The sequence below is a fragment of the Dermacentor silvarum genome, chromosome 8 (genome assembly GCF_013339745.2).
Source record: "Dermacentor silvarum isolate Dsil-2018 chromosome 8, BIME_Dsil_1.4, whole genome shotgun sequence".
Lineage (NCBI taxonomy): Eukaryota > Metazoa > Arthropoda > Arachnida > Ixodida > Ixodidae > Dermacentor > Dermacentor silvarum.
In genome coordinates this window covers 1,817,348-1,833,820 of record NC_051161.1, presented here as the reverse complement: position 1 = coordinate 1,833,820, position 16,473 = coordinate 1,817,348, and the positions used below count along the sequence as shown (strand labels likewise).

Here is a 16,473-nt window from a genome sequence, read left to right as displayed (position 1 = left end):
AACTCTAGCTATCGTTGCTATTGTTAATTAATTTATGGCTGACAGTAACTTGTCCTGTGACTTTACGGTCGTCGGAACTAAGATGATGCCAATATTTTGATGGGCAAGTCTTCAGAAACTGTGCGAGGGTATTGGAAAAATAATTTCTACCTGTGTGCATTTTTTCAGCAACTAGTTGCTTTAAGTTATGGTATTGGGATTATTTACCTTGCACTTCCTGTATTGCTTAACTTTGCGCAGTAAGTGAATTATGTTGTGAGTGGTCCAAGGGTTTTTACTTTGCATGGTCTTCATTTTCTTAGGAATGTAGTGCTGAAGACAATGATGACAAAGTGATTTGATTTTTCCCTATAGAAGGTTAATGTCTGTACCACTGAAATTGTTTAGAACTCTCTCTAAATAATCAAGATATGGAATGGGGACTCATTTGCATAGAAAAGCTTTAACCTTTTTTTTTTTTTTTTGCGCGTCTAGGCAACTGGTGGTTCAGACTTGCTAACAGGACAAGGGAATAGAATGAGTTTGTGGTCAGACAGACCATCTTGACAATTACCTCGGTGTTTGATATTGATATACTGTGAAATACAGTACCTAGAACTGGTGATGAAGCCTCTTGCACTCGGGTCCGGATTTGGATGGCCTGATTGAGATCAAAAACATGATATCAATAATGACATGATTCGACGGTTATGCAAATGAGAAGTGAGACCAATGTATGTTAGGTAAAATAAAATCACCAGCCAGTATCGAAGAGCCTCCGAGAAGCTTTTAATATGATTGTGCAGCTTGTTTGGGGCATTAGTACCTGATGGCGGACAGTAAGTTGCAAACAAAATGAACATGTTGCTATATAAGCTTATACAAAAACACAGGCTGTCATTGTCATCTATTTGATTCAAAAGTGCGCAAGTTAAGCCATGTTTCAAATTAACAGCAACACCACCACTATGAGTGGGCCTATCTCATCTGTATATCTCCTATGGGAAGGGAACGATGTCCTCTTCACAAGTTTCATCATGAAATAATAAAATAAGACGAAGTAATTAAATTTACAGAACTTATTTTTATGTTTTAAACGTTTGCACAACTATGCCCCATATTTTGAAACCTTCCATTTGATTTTCCACTTCAATCATGTGTATCGCCGAGGGTGTAATTCCAGCAAGGACGGTGGTGAGCCACATTCAAACTATTGACAAAGAGCAAGAAGTGGATTGTTGGAGGTGTGCAGCCATAGCGAAATCGAGGCATGCTCAGTGATGTCAAAAATTTGCAGCAAATCATTTGTTAGATCACTGGACGAACAATGGCCACTGTACGGAGCAAGCCCTTTGCATAATATGCAATTTTCTTGCTTTAGCCAGAGGAATCCAACAGCAAATAAAATGCCTAATAATTGTAATAATGACACCAAGGATGATTACGATGTTTATTTCTTTAGCGTTTTACACAAGAGTGAAGGAATAAATACAAGACAGTGATAGATTGTTTTTGTTAATCAGGAAAATTCGACCTCAAGCCACCTCGTGAATTGTAATGACAATGTGAACAGAGCACTGAAGGTACGCGTTGGCCTTGTGGGGCTGGACGCTTGGGGGGTTACAACACCTGAAACCTCCCCCCCCCCCCCCTTGTCGGTGCGCCACTGGCGGGAACATTAGTCTGTAGCAGGTCTGAAATATTGTTCTCGCGCTTTGGTTGGGCCGCCAACTGCATGAGTGAGTCAGAATAATTCTTTATAACAAGCTTTGTCTTTGCTAGATGTGACCCCTGCACATAGTCACTGAATCTATGGTAAGTTAAAATCACGTACAATAATCAAGCAATGAGCAGCAAATGTTCTTAACAGATTTTGTAAAATTTGCTATAAGCTCGTTGGCTATAAATTCGCTATAAGCATCAGGGAGGCCTATGAGAAGTCACTGACAAACATTTACTGTTGCATAGATGTATTTGAATCCAAACAGTCTCGCATGTCTCAACGAGAATTTGAAGTTTTCGGAAGTGAATTGCTTGATTGAGAACAAAAACACCTCTGCTCTGAAAATCGCGATCCTTTCGATAAGCCACATAATTTGCAGGAAAAGCTTTCTTATCACTTCTGTCACTGGACTGCCATGACTCCTAACTGAGGACCACAGATGGTTTAGCAATTTCAATAAGGTTTGAAACCGAGGGGCGGCAGGTCATTTATCTTGTTTTTAATACTTTAATACCTCATTTTAATACTTTAATAGGCAAGATTTGTATGATTCTTTCTGTCATGTTATGCACTTTACCTGCCCCTCTATTTCATTACAGATAAGTAGAACCTCGTTCATACATTCTGGGTAAAAATTTGAGAACAATGTACTAACCGGGAAAACGTACAAGCCAACGTCACCAAAATATTTGACAGGCTCAACTTACATCTATGTAATGGGAAGCATTACAAGAATCGTTGTAGCACGAGACGTATGCCGAGCTGCCCGAGACTTGCATTGTCATTCTTGTGGCTTTGGCAAGCTTGCGCTCCTAGGATTTCGCCTAGGTCAGCAGGACGGGGCATTTTGGCGGAAAGTTTTCATGTGCCCACTCTGCAAGAATCGTTGCAACACGAGATACCTGACGCCCATCGAGCTAGCGAGCCTTGCTTTGCATAGTGCTATAAGATGGCGACAGGCATTATCAAGCTGGTGGGAAATGCCAGATGCTGCCAGAGTGATACGTGACGCTTATTTCACACTGCCTGCAGCAGCAGGGAATGCTTCTAGTGGCACTGCACCACACACGCAGTGATACAGTTAGATGTTGCATATTGCAGTGGGCTGGCAGAGATAGCTGTGAATGGCAGCGTGCGAGGAGATAATTTGTTGGTACCAGTGTCGGAAACCGAGTGCGTGGCGGCATTTAAGTGAAGTCTATTGTATTTAAGAGCAGACTTAATCAAATCCTACACGATGTGCCTTGCTGTATTCCCATTGAATTTTTTTCATTTTGCCTCACGGCTGTGAAACAATCCTCAGAGGTGCTGATTTTTGTGCCCTTTAGTTCCTTTTGCTTTGCTCAGGACATCTTGCCTATGCTTATAGGTCATGAAGTTCTCAGTTGTAAGGCACTTTTTACCAGAATGAATTTGCCAAGGCAGTAAGCTCAGTCAATTCGTATATTGCTTGCTCCCCTGAGCCAAACTGCAGATATCCATAACACGGCTCTCTCTATCCATATGGCTCATGTTCTTAGTTGTCTTCAGTTCCAAAGAATATCAAATTGCCAAGCCAGCTCTGATTTTCAGTGCCGCCCAACCTTTTTATCATTGTCTGCAGCTCAGCCTGCTTAAGCTCATTAGACTTGTGGCAATCTGCAACACTGCTTTGCAACTTGTGAATGTTTCCAATATTCATTTCCAACTTTGTCAAGCATGCATTTATTTTCTCCATAGCAGGCTCATAGGCAGCATGTAATTTTTCTTTTGCTGTTAACCACCCTTGATCTTGTTTTGGCCAACCAGAAGTCTTGAAGGCCAACCAGTCTCCTTCTCGCTCGTGCAGCTGCAGCCAATCCGCGACAGCCGAAATGGACAGTCCACTAGGTAGTAACACCCCCCCCCAGGACTTGGCAGCAGCAACCAAACAATAGGTTTCTCTGTCCCCATTGTATACTTTCTTCATGCACTGCTGTCATAGAAGATCAGCTGTACTTCCTTGCTGACCTCCTTCATTCATTCTTATTATATCACACATTGCTGTCGTAGAAGATCAGCTGTACTTTCTTGCTAACCTTCTTCATTCATTCTTATACCACAGTACGGGCACAAAATGACCAATAACAGCTGCTGTTTGTGGAAGCATTCAGTGAAACTGGAATGTGATAAATGTGGCTTTTCATGCGTGGTTCCTTGCTGTTCTACCTCTCTGTATTCAGTACAGGCCCAGTAAGTGTATGCATTTCCCGCTTTCTTACTCTTCCACACACCTGGCCCACTTTAACCAGAGAACTGGTTTCACATTCGTGGTTTTAAAGGGCTTTATTGTAAGCTGTAAAGGGGGCTTAATTGGTAATGATACTCCATTGAAAGTAGTCAAAGGTAAAATGGACGCCGACCACCAACGTAAATAATAAGACGTATTCACACCTGTATGGGTGCCAGAACATCTTGTCATTATTTATGCGTGTGGTTGGTGTTCATTGTACCTTTGACTATCATTAATTCTGACCAGACGAGTTTTCATCTAACACTTGACTCCACTGAAAGCCTCTTGAAAAAGGTATTTACATGTATCTTGTGTGCCCAGGACCCTGAGCAGCAGCAGGAAAAGAAGTTTGACTGCGCGGGCTATGACCATGAGCTGGTGGAACTGCTGGAGCGGGACATTCTGCAGCGGAACCCCAACGTGCGCTGGGACGACATTGCTGATCTGCACGAGGCCAAGAAGCTGCTCGAGGAGGCTGTTGTGCTGCCCATGTGGATGCCCGACTTCTTCAAGGGCATCCGCCGGCCCTGGAAGGTGACTACCCACTATGGCATTGTTAGAAAGCACATGCATGCGAGTATTCCAACAGGTCCTTTAAATGGAGCATTCGGATGGAAGAGGCAGGCATTACTTGCACAAGATACCATAATTTTAAGGTAGCTTAATTTCTCTTTTTAACCTATTGGCTTCCGCAGCTGGTGATCCGCCGGCCGTAACGGCCGAGGCCAAAAGTGCTTTGACCGGCGAACTGCCGGCCGCTTAGAAAATTATTGTTTTGGATAGTCTTTCATTAAATGGCAGCACATTATTTGGTGTTTGCCTTTCGCTGGATATCCCCTTCAGTCACGGCATACACATTTGTGTACGCGACTTATTTTCGCAATTTCTCTGCAGTGGTGTCAAGGAATAGATCGCGAACATTAAGCTTATAGTAACTTGAAAATTCCGCTTACCCTAACGCACCTCCATTTTATTTCTGAGTGCAATGTGTCACTATAGACGACCACTTTGGTGAAGGCACTACCGTGTTTGACGGGCTGTTCGACGTGAAGCGGTTTGGTAGCAGCTGTAAAATAACTTTTTTTCCTTTCTAGCAATTGCTTGCAGCGAATAATTAAATTGTGTATGTAATTCGAGCGGTTTACTAAATTTATTTTATGAAGAAACGTAGTATGACTGACTGATCACTAAGCAGATATTCGATAACTCGATAATTATAATGAGTCATCATAATATGCGCAACGAGTCCTTCGACTACCTAGATTTGCTGTCAATGGAGCATGCAGTACCTTGGCATAAATATTTGTACATTTCATACATTTATCGAAAGTCTATCATAATTCGTGACTGAAGGGGATATGTTCTCTGCTAGATGGACATAGTTGTCCGCTGTTGGAGCTATTTGTGTATTTTTTTAGCAGTGAAGGGATCGCATTCCCGTCTTGTTCGAAATATTGTGTCGTGGAAAAAACATGGTTTGACGGAAGAAGAAATTCTTAAACTTGTGTTTAACAGTGATGCTGAAAGTGACATCTGTGATGACGACGATGTTCTGTTAGACGATGGGGAGTACCAAAGTGATGAAAGTTGTAGTGATGAAGAGGAGAATGTGTGTTCAGAGGAAACTCCGATGGATACTTTGCTACCATCTCCAAAGAAGCAAAGGATGGAAGACTGGCAATGGGGAGAAGATGACAGTGTGGAAAAATCCAAATCTCCAAATCCAAATGTTCCAAATCTCCTCTATTCGAGAGGAGATTTGGAACATCATCGCGTTGCACACAAACGCCTTTGCAAGCGAGAAGCAGCTTTTGCATCCCAACCCCTCATTGCGGGAAACAACCCCAGATGAAATGAAAGCCTACTTCGCCTTGTGTGTGCTGATGAGTCAAGTAAAGAAGTCTTACTGGTTAACGAGATATGTTATCAGCTCTGCATTTTGTGCCATACATCGTTTTTGGGCACTATCGCGGTATCTGCATTTCTGCGACAACAGCCTTCCCCAAAGTGAAGATAGGCGCTGGAAGATACAGCCTGTCCTCGGTCACATACTCAAGTCCATTGGTGCAGCGTGTCATCCTGAAGAGAGTGTTGCAGTGGACGAAAGTCTGATGAAGTTCTGCGGTCGGCTGTCGTACGAGCAATTTGTCGGGATATGGGGGGGGGGGGCTGCCAGCTTTGCCTTGGCACACCAACCCCCGCGGTTGGCACATCCCTGCCCATCAACTACGGTCCGGTACAAGCTCGAGGAAGCAATAGACGACAACCACGTGTACACTCGGACAGCATTTATTACGACTGCAACTAAGACTTCGAGCAGGTCAGCTAGCTATAGTTGACATCACTGAGGGTTCCCTCGAAGAGAATAATGCACTAGGTAAAGAAGGGCTTCCGACTTACCGACAGGGGGATACGGGTGGCCGTGGTAATTGCCACGGCAAGAACGCAATTGACTAACCACATGTGGGAATACGGGAGCGGCGGCGGTGCTTTCCGCTATCGCCGCTTGCTGGTGACCAAACACACTCGGGTGATGTTAGAGGGATCTCACGTGACACACCCGGTGGCCCTGATAGCACTTGCGATTCCCGTGTGCTGCCCGCGAAAGGAAAGTTTCCCCTCTCCCCACCCTCCCTGGCGCGCATGCGCCCGACCCGACGTTCACTGCGAGTGCGGCGTTCATGGGCCCCGAGGATTCCCACAAATTCAACCCCTCGGAACGAGCAAGATTTGGAGTGAAATTCTACAAATTGTGTGAGTTGTCTAGTGGCTACTGCCTCAGTTTGTCAATTTACACTGGAAAAAGGGAGAAGACACCAGCAACAGATAAGCTATGGTGCAGTGAGACCGTTGTTCTTGACCTCGTTGGAAAACGCTTACCTGATGGCCACACAATATTTATGGACAATTGGTATTCTTCGCAGATACTGTTTTGTCACCTCAAAGAAGCTGGTTCGAACGCAGTGGGTACAGTGGGTCTACACTGCAAGAACATGCCAAAAGAATTCAAAACTCCAAAAAGCCTTAGGCCTAACGAGTCGCTACTCGAGAGCAACCGTCATCTAAAAACAACACCTAAAGTCGGGGCAAAACAGGCATCCGCGGGGAGATGTAACTCTGTGAGGTGATCCTACTCCACTCGGTGCGCACAGCATCCGAGCGGGCACCGCCTACTATCCCAGATGGTGTCAGAGCGCCCGGTGCCAAGCCTAAATACCAGATAGCCCGACTCCCAGAGTCAAGGAGGTAGAAAAAGCGATTTACATAACACTCGCACCACCCACGAGGCTTCCGTACTAACTCGCTTCAGGCTTCCTAATGCTTCACGGGTGCTAGGCCTCGCTCTCCCAGGATGCAGGCCCATGTGGCTCCTGTACTGACAAATATCTTCCAAGAATTCGGAAAGGCTTAGCATGTCGACAAGTTCAAACACACCACAGCAACCATTGCCTCGCTCCCAAGAAAGCAGCCAATGCTAGCGATCAAAATCCATGTAAGGCATATGCTTCGGTTCAAACAAAGGTTGTCTCGAACCCAGCAAAACTGTCAAAACTATCGTCCGATGCCCCAAGAGCCCCACGTTGGGCACCAGATGTGGGGTCTCAAACTTGCCCTTTGGACTGTCACAAATTTCAGCACTCCACTAATGGACAGACACAATGCAAATGCGTTAAAGAACATTTATCCAAAAAAACAATTCAAACTAAAGCAAATAAACAGCAAAGTAAACTCACACAGAATAAACCCTATACAAACAAGAGAAAATCACAAAACTAGCTATATGCATAAGAAAAACAAACTAGGTATTAGCTGTACACTGTTCCTGGTCTGACTGGCCAAGTGACACATAGTCCCTACGGATCACATGTTCTGATTGTCAGAGTAGTGGTGAATGTCGGCCTGGCATGGCGCAAGACGCCGGCCTGCGTTGTTCCAACGCTGCATTGCGAGCGTTGGGGTTGTTGTCCTTTGCTGAGACCAGCGTGGCACAGGACGCGGTTTGGGCCAGTCTGGCATTGTGCCGCAGACATGGTCAGGCGATTGCCTCCGTGGCACTGGGCAGCAGCCGGTTACAGCAGCTTGGGGCTGGACCGGGGCGATGGGGCACAGCCACGGCGACGCAGTCGGGGCTCAGGAGCTGGAGTTGTTGCCAGCCAACTCACAAACGTTCGTGGTCCGCAGAGCTGCTGCCTTCCGTCTCCAGAGCACAGCTGGAGATGCGACTGTCTTGCGTCTCGTCCGTGTCGGCAATCCCAGCCCATCCACCTTTCCTTCTTTTTTTTTTTTCTCATGCTGTATGCGCTTCACATGCTTCTCGCCTCGCCGGTCCATTCTCCGTTTCGTCGACCGGCATCTTCAGCTTCTTCACATTATCACACATGCTTTGCCGGTGACTTATGACATGGACAAAGGAACAACAACACCGAAGTGCAAATAATTACAAGGGCATTTATTGCACCTTTCAAAACACCAATGCCAGCTAACCAAATTACTACCAATAGAACATGCCTATGGGCACTGACGAATCGAGGAAGTCCAACTCACCGCAGCAGGATATTGAGCGAATATGTTCGCCTCCATTCTGGACACCAACGTCTAATCGTTTGTGTATACAGTCATGCGAACGGTAGAGCCTTTGAACAATCGAGTTCGTCCATCCCAGTGCCCCACTCCAAAGCGTTTATCAGGACGGTCCTGTGTAGTGTGCTTGCAATCTTGCAAGACGTCCGCGCACACTGCCGACCCGAAGCCAAAGAGGAAGAGGCTACTCCCTTTTAGGCCCGAGTAATCCCGATATTAAGTGGCGTTAGCAGCATAACACTCCATCGCCCCATTTTGTACTATTCTGCAACCATACCAACCACCGGCGGTGCTTAGCTACACAAGCAGGCTGAATTACAGGAGATGCGAGAGCCATATGGGAAAAAGAACATGAGGATGCAAGGGGGGCGAGCATCCCCACACTAATCAATGACATGGATGGGATCCATTGTAGAATATTCCTTCTGAAGCCAGCCTCTTGGTTGATTCAAGTGTTGCCCTAATTCTGTTGGAAATTACTTTGGTGAATATTTTATACGATACTTAAAGCAAGCTAATGGGCCTATAATTTAGCGTCTCCCTTCCAATGGATTAGTATAATGTTGGCAAGCTCCCAACTCTCTGGTACACTATAAAGTCATGAGGCATTGCGTATAAAGGGCTGCAATCTTTTCAAGTATAATATTCCCTCCATCATTGAATAAATCTTCTACCGCAAAAACCTTCTAACTTCATAGCTAGTTAAACAAGGAGCCCCTGTATCCTATTCGTCACTACTTCCAATCAAGGTTGCATGGCTGCTCTGGGTACTGTACAGGTCAGTATAGAAGTCCTCTGCTGCCTTTACTATATCATCAAAATTGCTGTTGACATTACCTTGCTTATCTTTCACTGCACACATCTTGCTCTTTTCTATGCCAAGTTTCCATCTCACTGATTTAATGCTGCACCCATTTTTTACTGTTTCCTCAATCTTTCTGACATTATAATTTAGGACATCACTTACTTTCTTCTTGTTTTATTGCGATAGCAATTATATGGACACTCCAAAGGAGATTTCTGCCGTCGCCGTCGCCGTGAGGTTCCGTATGACGTCAATGGAGATGAAATCGTCGCCGCGCGCCGCCGAACGCTGTATGTGCGAGTGAAAGGGCGCAAGGGACGTGCGCTTTCACGGGGAGTGAACGCACGGCGGAGAACAAACGCGCGTTCGGTGCCGTGCTCCCTTAAGGGCTGCAGAAGTAGGCGTCTCTTTCCTCCTTTACAATCACCATATATGTAGAGCAAACGTGCCTTCTTCCGACGCGCGAGAGGCTTTGGGGGAGTGGGAGGGAAGGGAAGGGAGGCGACGTTTAGCTGCGGCACCAATATCAGAGGCTCCGCCAACAGTCACCAACGCCGCACGCATTTTGAGCGAACGCGAGCAAAACGCCGACGACGTCGACAACAGTTCTGCGTGTTGCCGGTGCTGCTGCATGTCCAAGTTTATACAGCTGATAAAGCTAATACAGTAGAACCCCGCTGTTACGTTCCCGGGTGCTGCGTTTTCCCGGCTGTTACGTCGTTTTCGGCCGGTCCCGGCACAGCTCCCATAGAACCCAATGCATTGGTAACCCCGCTGTTACGTCGCAACTGTGGGACCGTTCCCGCATCATACGTTGCGAACTGCCACACCGCGCCGGCCCGAGCGGCCATTTTGACTTTTCATGTCGCTTGGCTTGGTTGCTTGATGATGGCATTGGCCGCTCAAAGTGCTGGGGGCGACATTTATTACGTATTTTCGGTTTCCGCCAGCAAAAGTATGGCCTTTGATATCCGCTTTTGCTATCTAAAGATGATGTCTATGACGCGTTGCGGCCCTAAAATTGGTTTTGGCTCATAGATGTTCCGTATAAAGTCCAAGGGCGATAACGCCGTCGCCGCGCGCCGTATGCTTTCTTTCGCGCGCGAGACGCAGTCGTCGGACATACATACAGCATACGGCGCGCGGCGACGTATGCTGTATGTGCGAGTGAAAGCGTGCGAGGGAAGCCGCGCGGCCGTATGCTGAATGTGCGAGTGAAAGCGTGCGAGGGAAGCCGACGACCGCGTCTCGCGCGCGAAAGAAAAGCCGAGAGTAAGCGCGCCTCCTTCCGTTGCGCTCGAGGCACCAGCGAGGAAGCGAGGGGGGGGGGGGGGGGGTAGCGGGCAGCGTTGTGCTCTGGCATCATACTGCGCGGCGGCGCGCGCGCGGTCCCGCGGGCCCTATCTTGAAAGCGATCTGCGTGGGGGTATATTCTACGCAGTGTAGGTGCGTCGGCGGCTCGTGGCTTTGTGCGTGCTGCGTGTTCTCGACGCTCAGTTAGGGTTGAAGCGATAGACAACAGCACGAAGGTCACTTCGCTCGCTTCTGCAGCGGCGCTTCACTGCGCGTGTCCGCGCTCATCGAGTGTGATGTGTTCATGTTTGCCTGTGGGTGCTGACACTATGTTTGTTAATTAGTTAATAACCGAATGTTTACAAGTTTATACAGACGATAAAACTACTATTCTTACTTTGTATAGCTCACCGCAATCGATACTTCGGCTGTCGGGCGAAACTACTTTTTGTCGCACGTAACGAAGAATTAAAATAATATTGTGTGCAGTTCAACACTACTCCCATTTCTCAATTTTTCCTGTTTCCTGGCTCTTGCGTTTCCTGGCTCTTACGTTTTTGTTTTTTTTACGGTCCCGTGAAAAACGTAACAGCGGGGTTCTACTGTATCATTACTCCGTATAGCTCTCTACAAATTTTCTATCGAAATTGATGCTTCGCCTTTCAGGTGAAACTGCGACAATTTTTTGTCAGCTTTGACAGTTTAGTGAATGGTATCTGATCTCGCGAGGTAGACACCTTCGTGCTTTGTCATTTCTTTATTAGGTCCTTTGTTAGTTGGGAGAGCTTACCTACAACATTGTTGCTTTGGTGCTTTACCTCCCACTTCAATTGCTGCTCCTGAAATCATTCTAGTTGCAGTTTCATTCATTCTCCATATTATCTTGATCTTCCTGTTCTTAAGCTGCTTGTGAGCACCAGCCTGAATTCATCTTCTTTTATCCTGACTGCTTTTAGGTTGGCCTGTTCCCTCTCGACTAATTTTGCTCTTTCTCAATGATTGTGAGTACGATCGTCAACCGATAATTTGGGCTTATGAAGCAAGGATTATTGAATGTCTGAAACAAATGGATTCACCAGATAAAAAGTATCTTTATTCTACAGGGTGGCCACAAAAGCTTATCGACACATTGCTGCACACACATAAGCTTGCATGTGCTTGCATTGATCAGTCCATATTTCAACTGTTGTCATGTTGGTACTGCTGATAGGTGAAAGTAGGATGATTGCATGCACCAAATCTCCTTGGCAACTTAAACAGATTTTGTGTGCTAGCCAAATTATGGCAAGTTTCTTCTCACCTGTCATTGTCTGACATTGTTTCATTGTTGTGCTTGTCAGCACCGACATTAAGAGTGGAGTTTTGAAGCCGCTTGGTGATTCTTAGCAACAAAATCCGTTTGTCTTCAGACACAAACAGTCCCCTCTTTGCTGCTTCCCCTTTACTCTTCAGGACGGCAGGACGAAACTTCTGTCGCCAGGGATTGTTCGACATGGCCAGGCCCGTGACCGGGGGGGGGCCCGCCTACCCCCCCCCCCCCCCCCAAAAAAAAAAAATTTTTTTTTAAAGAGGGGTAGTGTTGTCCAGCAGGGCTCCCGCCACCCCGCTGCGCAATGAAACTTGTCAACAGCTGCTCACCCCATGCAAGACTCCCAGAGCATCACAAAAGAGCATAGGACGCCGCACCCAACAGTCTGCACCCGATAAACAGAGAGTGGCGGCTGCGCTCCCGACTTTGCCGCCACTGCGATTCTTCCGCCTTCCCCCCTCCCTCCCCCAGTTTTCTTCTAGTATTTAAAAAATCGCCTAATGTAAATGCTGCGATTTTTACTGAAAAATAATTACTGAAAAATAGGTGCTTTCCTCAAATAGTCAAGGCCTTCAGCAAGTGCCCCCCCCCCCCAAAAAAAAAAGTCTGGCTACAGGCCTGCACTTGACACTCGACGACCAAGTTAATGGGCACTTGACTAAGGACCACAGGACGTCTCTGTTCCTGTGTGCTTATGTCCATCTTCTGCATACTTAACGACCACATAACAATACAATTGTATTACCCGTTGTACTTATGTCCTTTTGTTTGCCTCCTTTGTTACTCTGGGACCTCCTGATACTGTATATAATATGTAAGCCCGTTTTTTTGTTTTTTTTTACATGCAATAAACAATAAACAACAATCTGTGCTGCAATCGTCTTGAGTAATGCTTTTGATGTACACTGGCAGTTTGATTGTGGGAGAACTTGTGCCGATGACCGCAGGGTGTGCTGATGGTGGGGCCACCAGGCACTGGCAAGACCATGCTGGCCAAGGCAGTGGCCACAGAGTGCAGCACGACCTTCTTCAATGTCTCCTCGTCAACGCTCACGTCCAAGTACCGTGGTGAAAGTGAGAAGCTGGTACGCCTGCTCTTCGAGATGGTGAGCTCTTCATAGGCTTGGTCAATACTGACCTACAGTTGAGCATGCTACTATGATAATACTGCACCATCATTGGTCTATGAACTGCTGCCTCCACATTTGTAGTGCTGGTCCAACTAGGGCAGTTTTTCTCTGAAAGCAAATGATAACAATAGTCAAGTGATTATTGTGCACTGTTAAGCAGGTGCCGATGCCTTGCACAAGACTGATCAGGGCCATTCTGTAACTGCCAGTGGTTGCTGCTGAAATTAAAGGCACCGAGCAACTGCCATTAAATCACAGCCACATTATTATGGGGGTGTTTGTATTGTATAAATAATTGTTTAGTAATTCGCAATTGTAGTAAAATTATTTTATAGCAGGTAACAGTTTGTACTTTACTGCTAGTTATTTATTCATGGAATACTTCAAGGACCCCTGGACAGGGGCATTACTTCAAAGCAGGACATGGCGGACAGTAGAAGTGAGGTAGGATGACTTGAGCAACTTGGTTTCTTCAGTGGCAGGTCTTGAAGCGAAAAGCATTAGTGATAAGAGCAGTATCGGTAGTTAAAGCATTCCAATACTTAGCTGTACATAGAAGAAACAATTGTTGGTATGATGGTCGTACATGCAAGAGGCAGTGGGGTACATAGCATATGGATGGCTGTTGTGTGAGATATTGTCACGTAGTAGTGACGCTGAAGAAAACAGTCGTAAAACTGTGTACGACGAAACTGGTTGTTTATTGGGCGAACCTGTGCCCACAAAAGCAAGGTACACTCAAAGCACAACGATAGCGGCGAACACAGTCGGCGATCGTCGAAAATCTGATCAGCGGCGAAGCGCGTCGGCTTTTATACCTGAGTCATCGAAGGTTCCAGATTAATCCCTGATACCCGCGTGTCTTCCAGAAAGTTCTAGACAATTCGCGTCGGTCATACAATCAGATAACATAAGCGTCGGTGAAAACAGGCAACGGAAAGAAGCATCGATAACGTTCTAGAAACTTCCGATACAGGCGCGTCCTGCGCCGAGCGATAACGTTTAACATTTGTTAGCCGGTGGAAAGCGGCCACCGGTGAAAGATAAACATGTATACGTGTCAATATGGTGCACTTGTGTGAACACTTGTGAATTTGAACATAATGAATTGAACATTCAGGGAGAGACACTTAAGACTGCTTACGTGAGGGAATACGAAAGCATTATAGCCCTTTTGGTGAAATGTTATTTTCCGCGCGTTGCTTGTCTGCACAAACTCTTGCCTGCGTTCTAAGGCCAAATCAAAGCGGGCCAAGCATCTCAACACGCTCGCTTGTCCGCGATGAACTCAAAGGACCGCTCAGTGGCGTTCAATTGGACATTCGTGCTTTTATTTTGTACACTCATTTTATGCACTCCCCATTGTGTGTGCCGTCACATGACCACACCTTCAGTCAGTGACAGGTACAATGATGGACGCACTAGACACACCTTCAGTAAACCATGGAGCCGCCGTGGCGTCAGTGAAGCGTACTCATATTGATGCAAAGTCAGCTGCCCACTACAGGCACAAGATCGCCAGAGAGAAGACGACGAAGGGCGCAGGTGTGCGCGTGCGTTCTCTTGAGTGTAGGCCATCATTAAAAAAAGCTGTTCTCTTTCGGCGAACCCTGGAAGCCCAAGTTCAATTCTCACCCAGTCCGAAATTTTCTTTTTAGGGGCATTCATTTACTTTGTTTACAGAAACCTCCGTTAGAAATATGACGTCAAGCTGAACATTTCTTTTATATGTTTTTACCTTTGCAGCATCGGCCATTTTTGGTACCATGTTTCGGTCACGCCGATGGATTTTCGTGCAATAGGTACATAATGCTTTTGCATTAAAATATTGCCAGCACATCCATCCTTTAGAGAAGATTGGCGACGTTAATGGGAGAAGCAATCTAATGGTGGTTGTGATTGGTGGTGGAAAGTTTTGTATGTTAGATGATTATGGTAAGACCTCATTAATTCAACCCATGTTAATTCGGAAAATCTAATAATTCAAACTAATCCTCTGGTCCGGGCAGGCCTATGCATTATTTAATGGCATCAAATCCTTCTTAATTCGGATATATTTGGCCACGCACTTGTTAATTCTGACAACCCTCGTATACGAGTGCGGTGCACTGCATATGTGCAATACAAAATAGCAAGAGCAGCGCTAGCATCCATTACAAACGGTAGCGGTGGAGTCCGCATTGCAGTGATGAAAGTGCTGCGCCAATTCCAGTGATGCTACCGCTGTGTCACTTGCGTTGAGGTGCGAACCCTGCTACGTCCTGCTACGTTTCAGCTAAATATGAGAAATCAGCGCCAAAAGGGTTGCTCAGGCTTCCAAAAACATAGCTAAGTAATCAAGCGCCGTTTTACCGCACCATCGAAGGTGACATGGCGTAGGACAGCAGCTGCATTAGCTCTGTGGTGGACCGAGTCAAGCCTGAATCGTACTACCATTTCTTCTGTGGGTTATTGTTTATATTCAATACATTCCACTTTGACGCATGCAGGTTGCTTAAGCAACGGGACATCCTCACTTTTCAGGTGGCAGTGAGCAATCGCGCTGGCGCCGAGCCAAACTCCATGCTCCTCTCCTGCATGTGTAAAACGGGGACTGAAGTTTTGGATGCTGTATGGTGTCTCGCTCAATTTTTCAAACATAACGCACAAAAGGGGGTACTTTTTTTTTTTTTTTCACAGAGTGCTCCATCTTAAAGGATACATTTATTGCAGCAAGATCATGCTGCAGGTTCTCCAAACTCTTCAGAATTCTGCATGTAGCACGTCCAAGTGTTCCCATGCTTTTCTAAGCCACTGCAAGTTCTTTTTAAGCACAACTTAGTACACCACTGGTTCGTTGCAGTCCACAGTAAGGACTTGTATTAAGGGGGCGGGGGGTCATTTTTAGTGTTTGAGATCACTTTATTAACCAGTGACCACTTACTGCTTTCACATGAATAGCCCACTGTAAAAGCCCCATATAATATAGTTTGCAATCGCTTTCATAAACCTGCTCCGAAAGTCCATTTTACTGTTCCGAAATGCATTTTTGGCTGATCCCTAAGCTGTTCCAAAATGGCATGGGCCAGTAGCATCACTGCAAATTACCAAACTCAGCCGTTAACGAAATCCTGCTACATGCTGTGCCAAATTGTCAGGCCGGGGCCGACACGCACCTGCTCCGAATTGAGCATATTTTGCACGCTCGAGAAGACGCCGCACATCAAGCAACCGTTGTTCACCCTTGCACGCTTTCCCTTGCAACTACAGCATATACGGCACGCGGCCGCAGTCTTATCACACTTGGGCATTATACGGAACCTCACGTCAATGCTGACAGCGGAAATTCGCTGGGAATGTCCATACAATTGCTATCTCAATAATAATTATGTTATGTAATTGGGGTGGCGCATGATTGTGAGG

General features: G+C 46.2%; 1 protein-coding gene across 2 annotated transcripts in view; it reads left to right on the top strand.

Moving 5' to 3' along the window:
* LOC119460517 (katanin p60 ATPase-containing subunit A-like 1) overlaps positions 1–16,473 on the top strand; it is a 169,377-nt gene that overhangs the window by 94,464 nt on the left and 58,440 nt on the right. For both annotated transcript variants that reach the window (XM_037721437.2, XM_049672298.1), the window contains exons 5-6: positions 4,275–4,487; positions 12,889–13,047. In XM_037721437.2, coding sequence (XP_037577365.1) covers positions 4,275–4,487; positions 12,889–13,047 — 372 coding nt within the window. The remainder of the gene's footprint in view (positions 1–4,274; positions 4,488–12,888; positions 13,048–16,473) is intronic.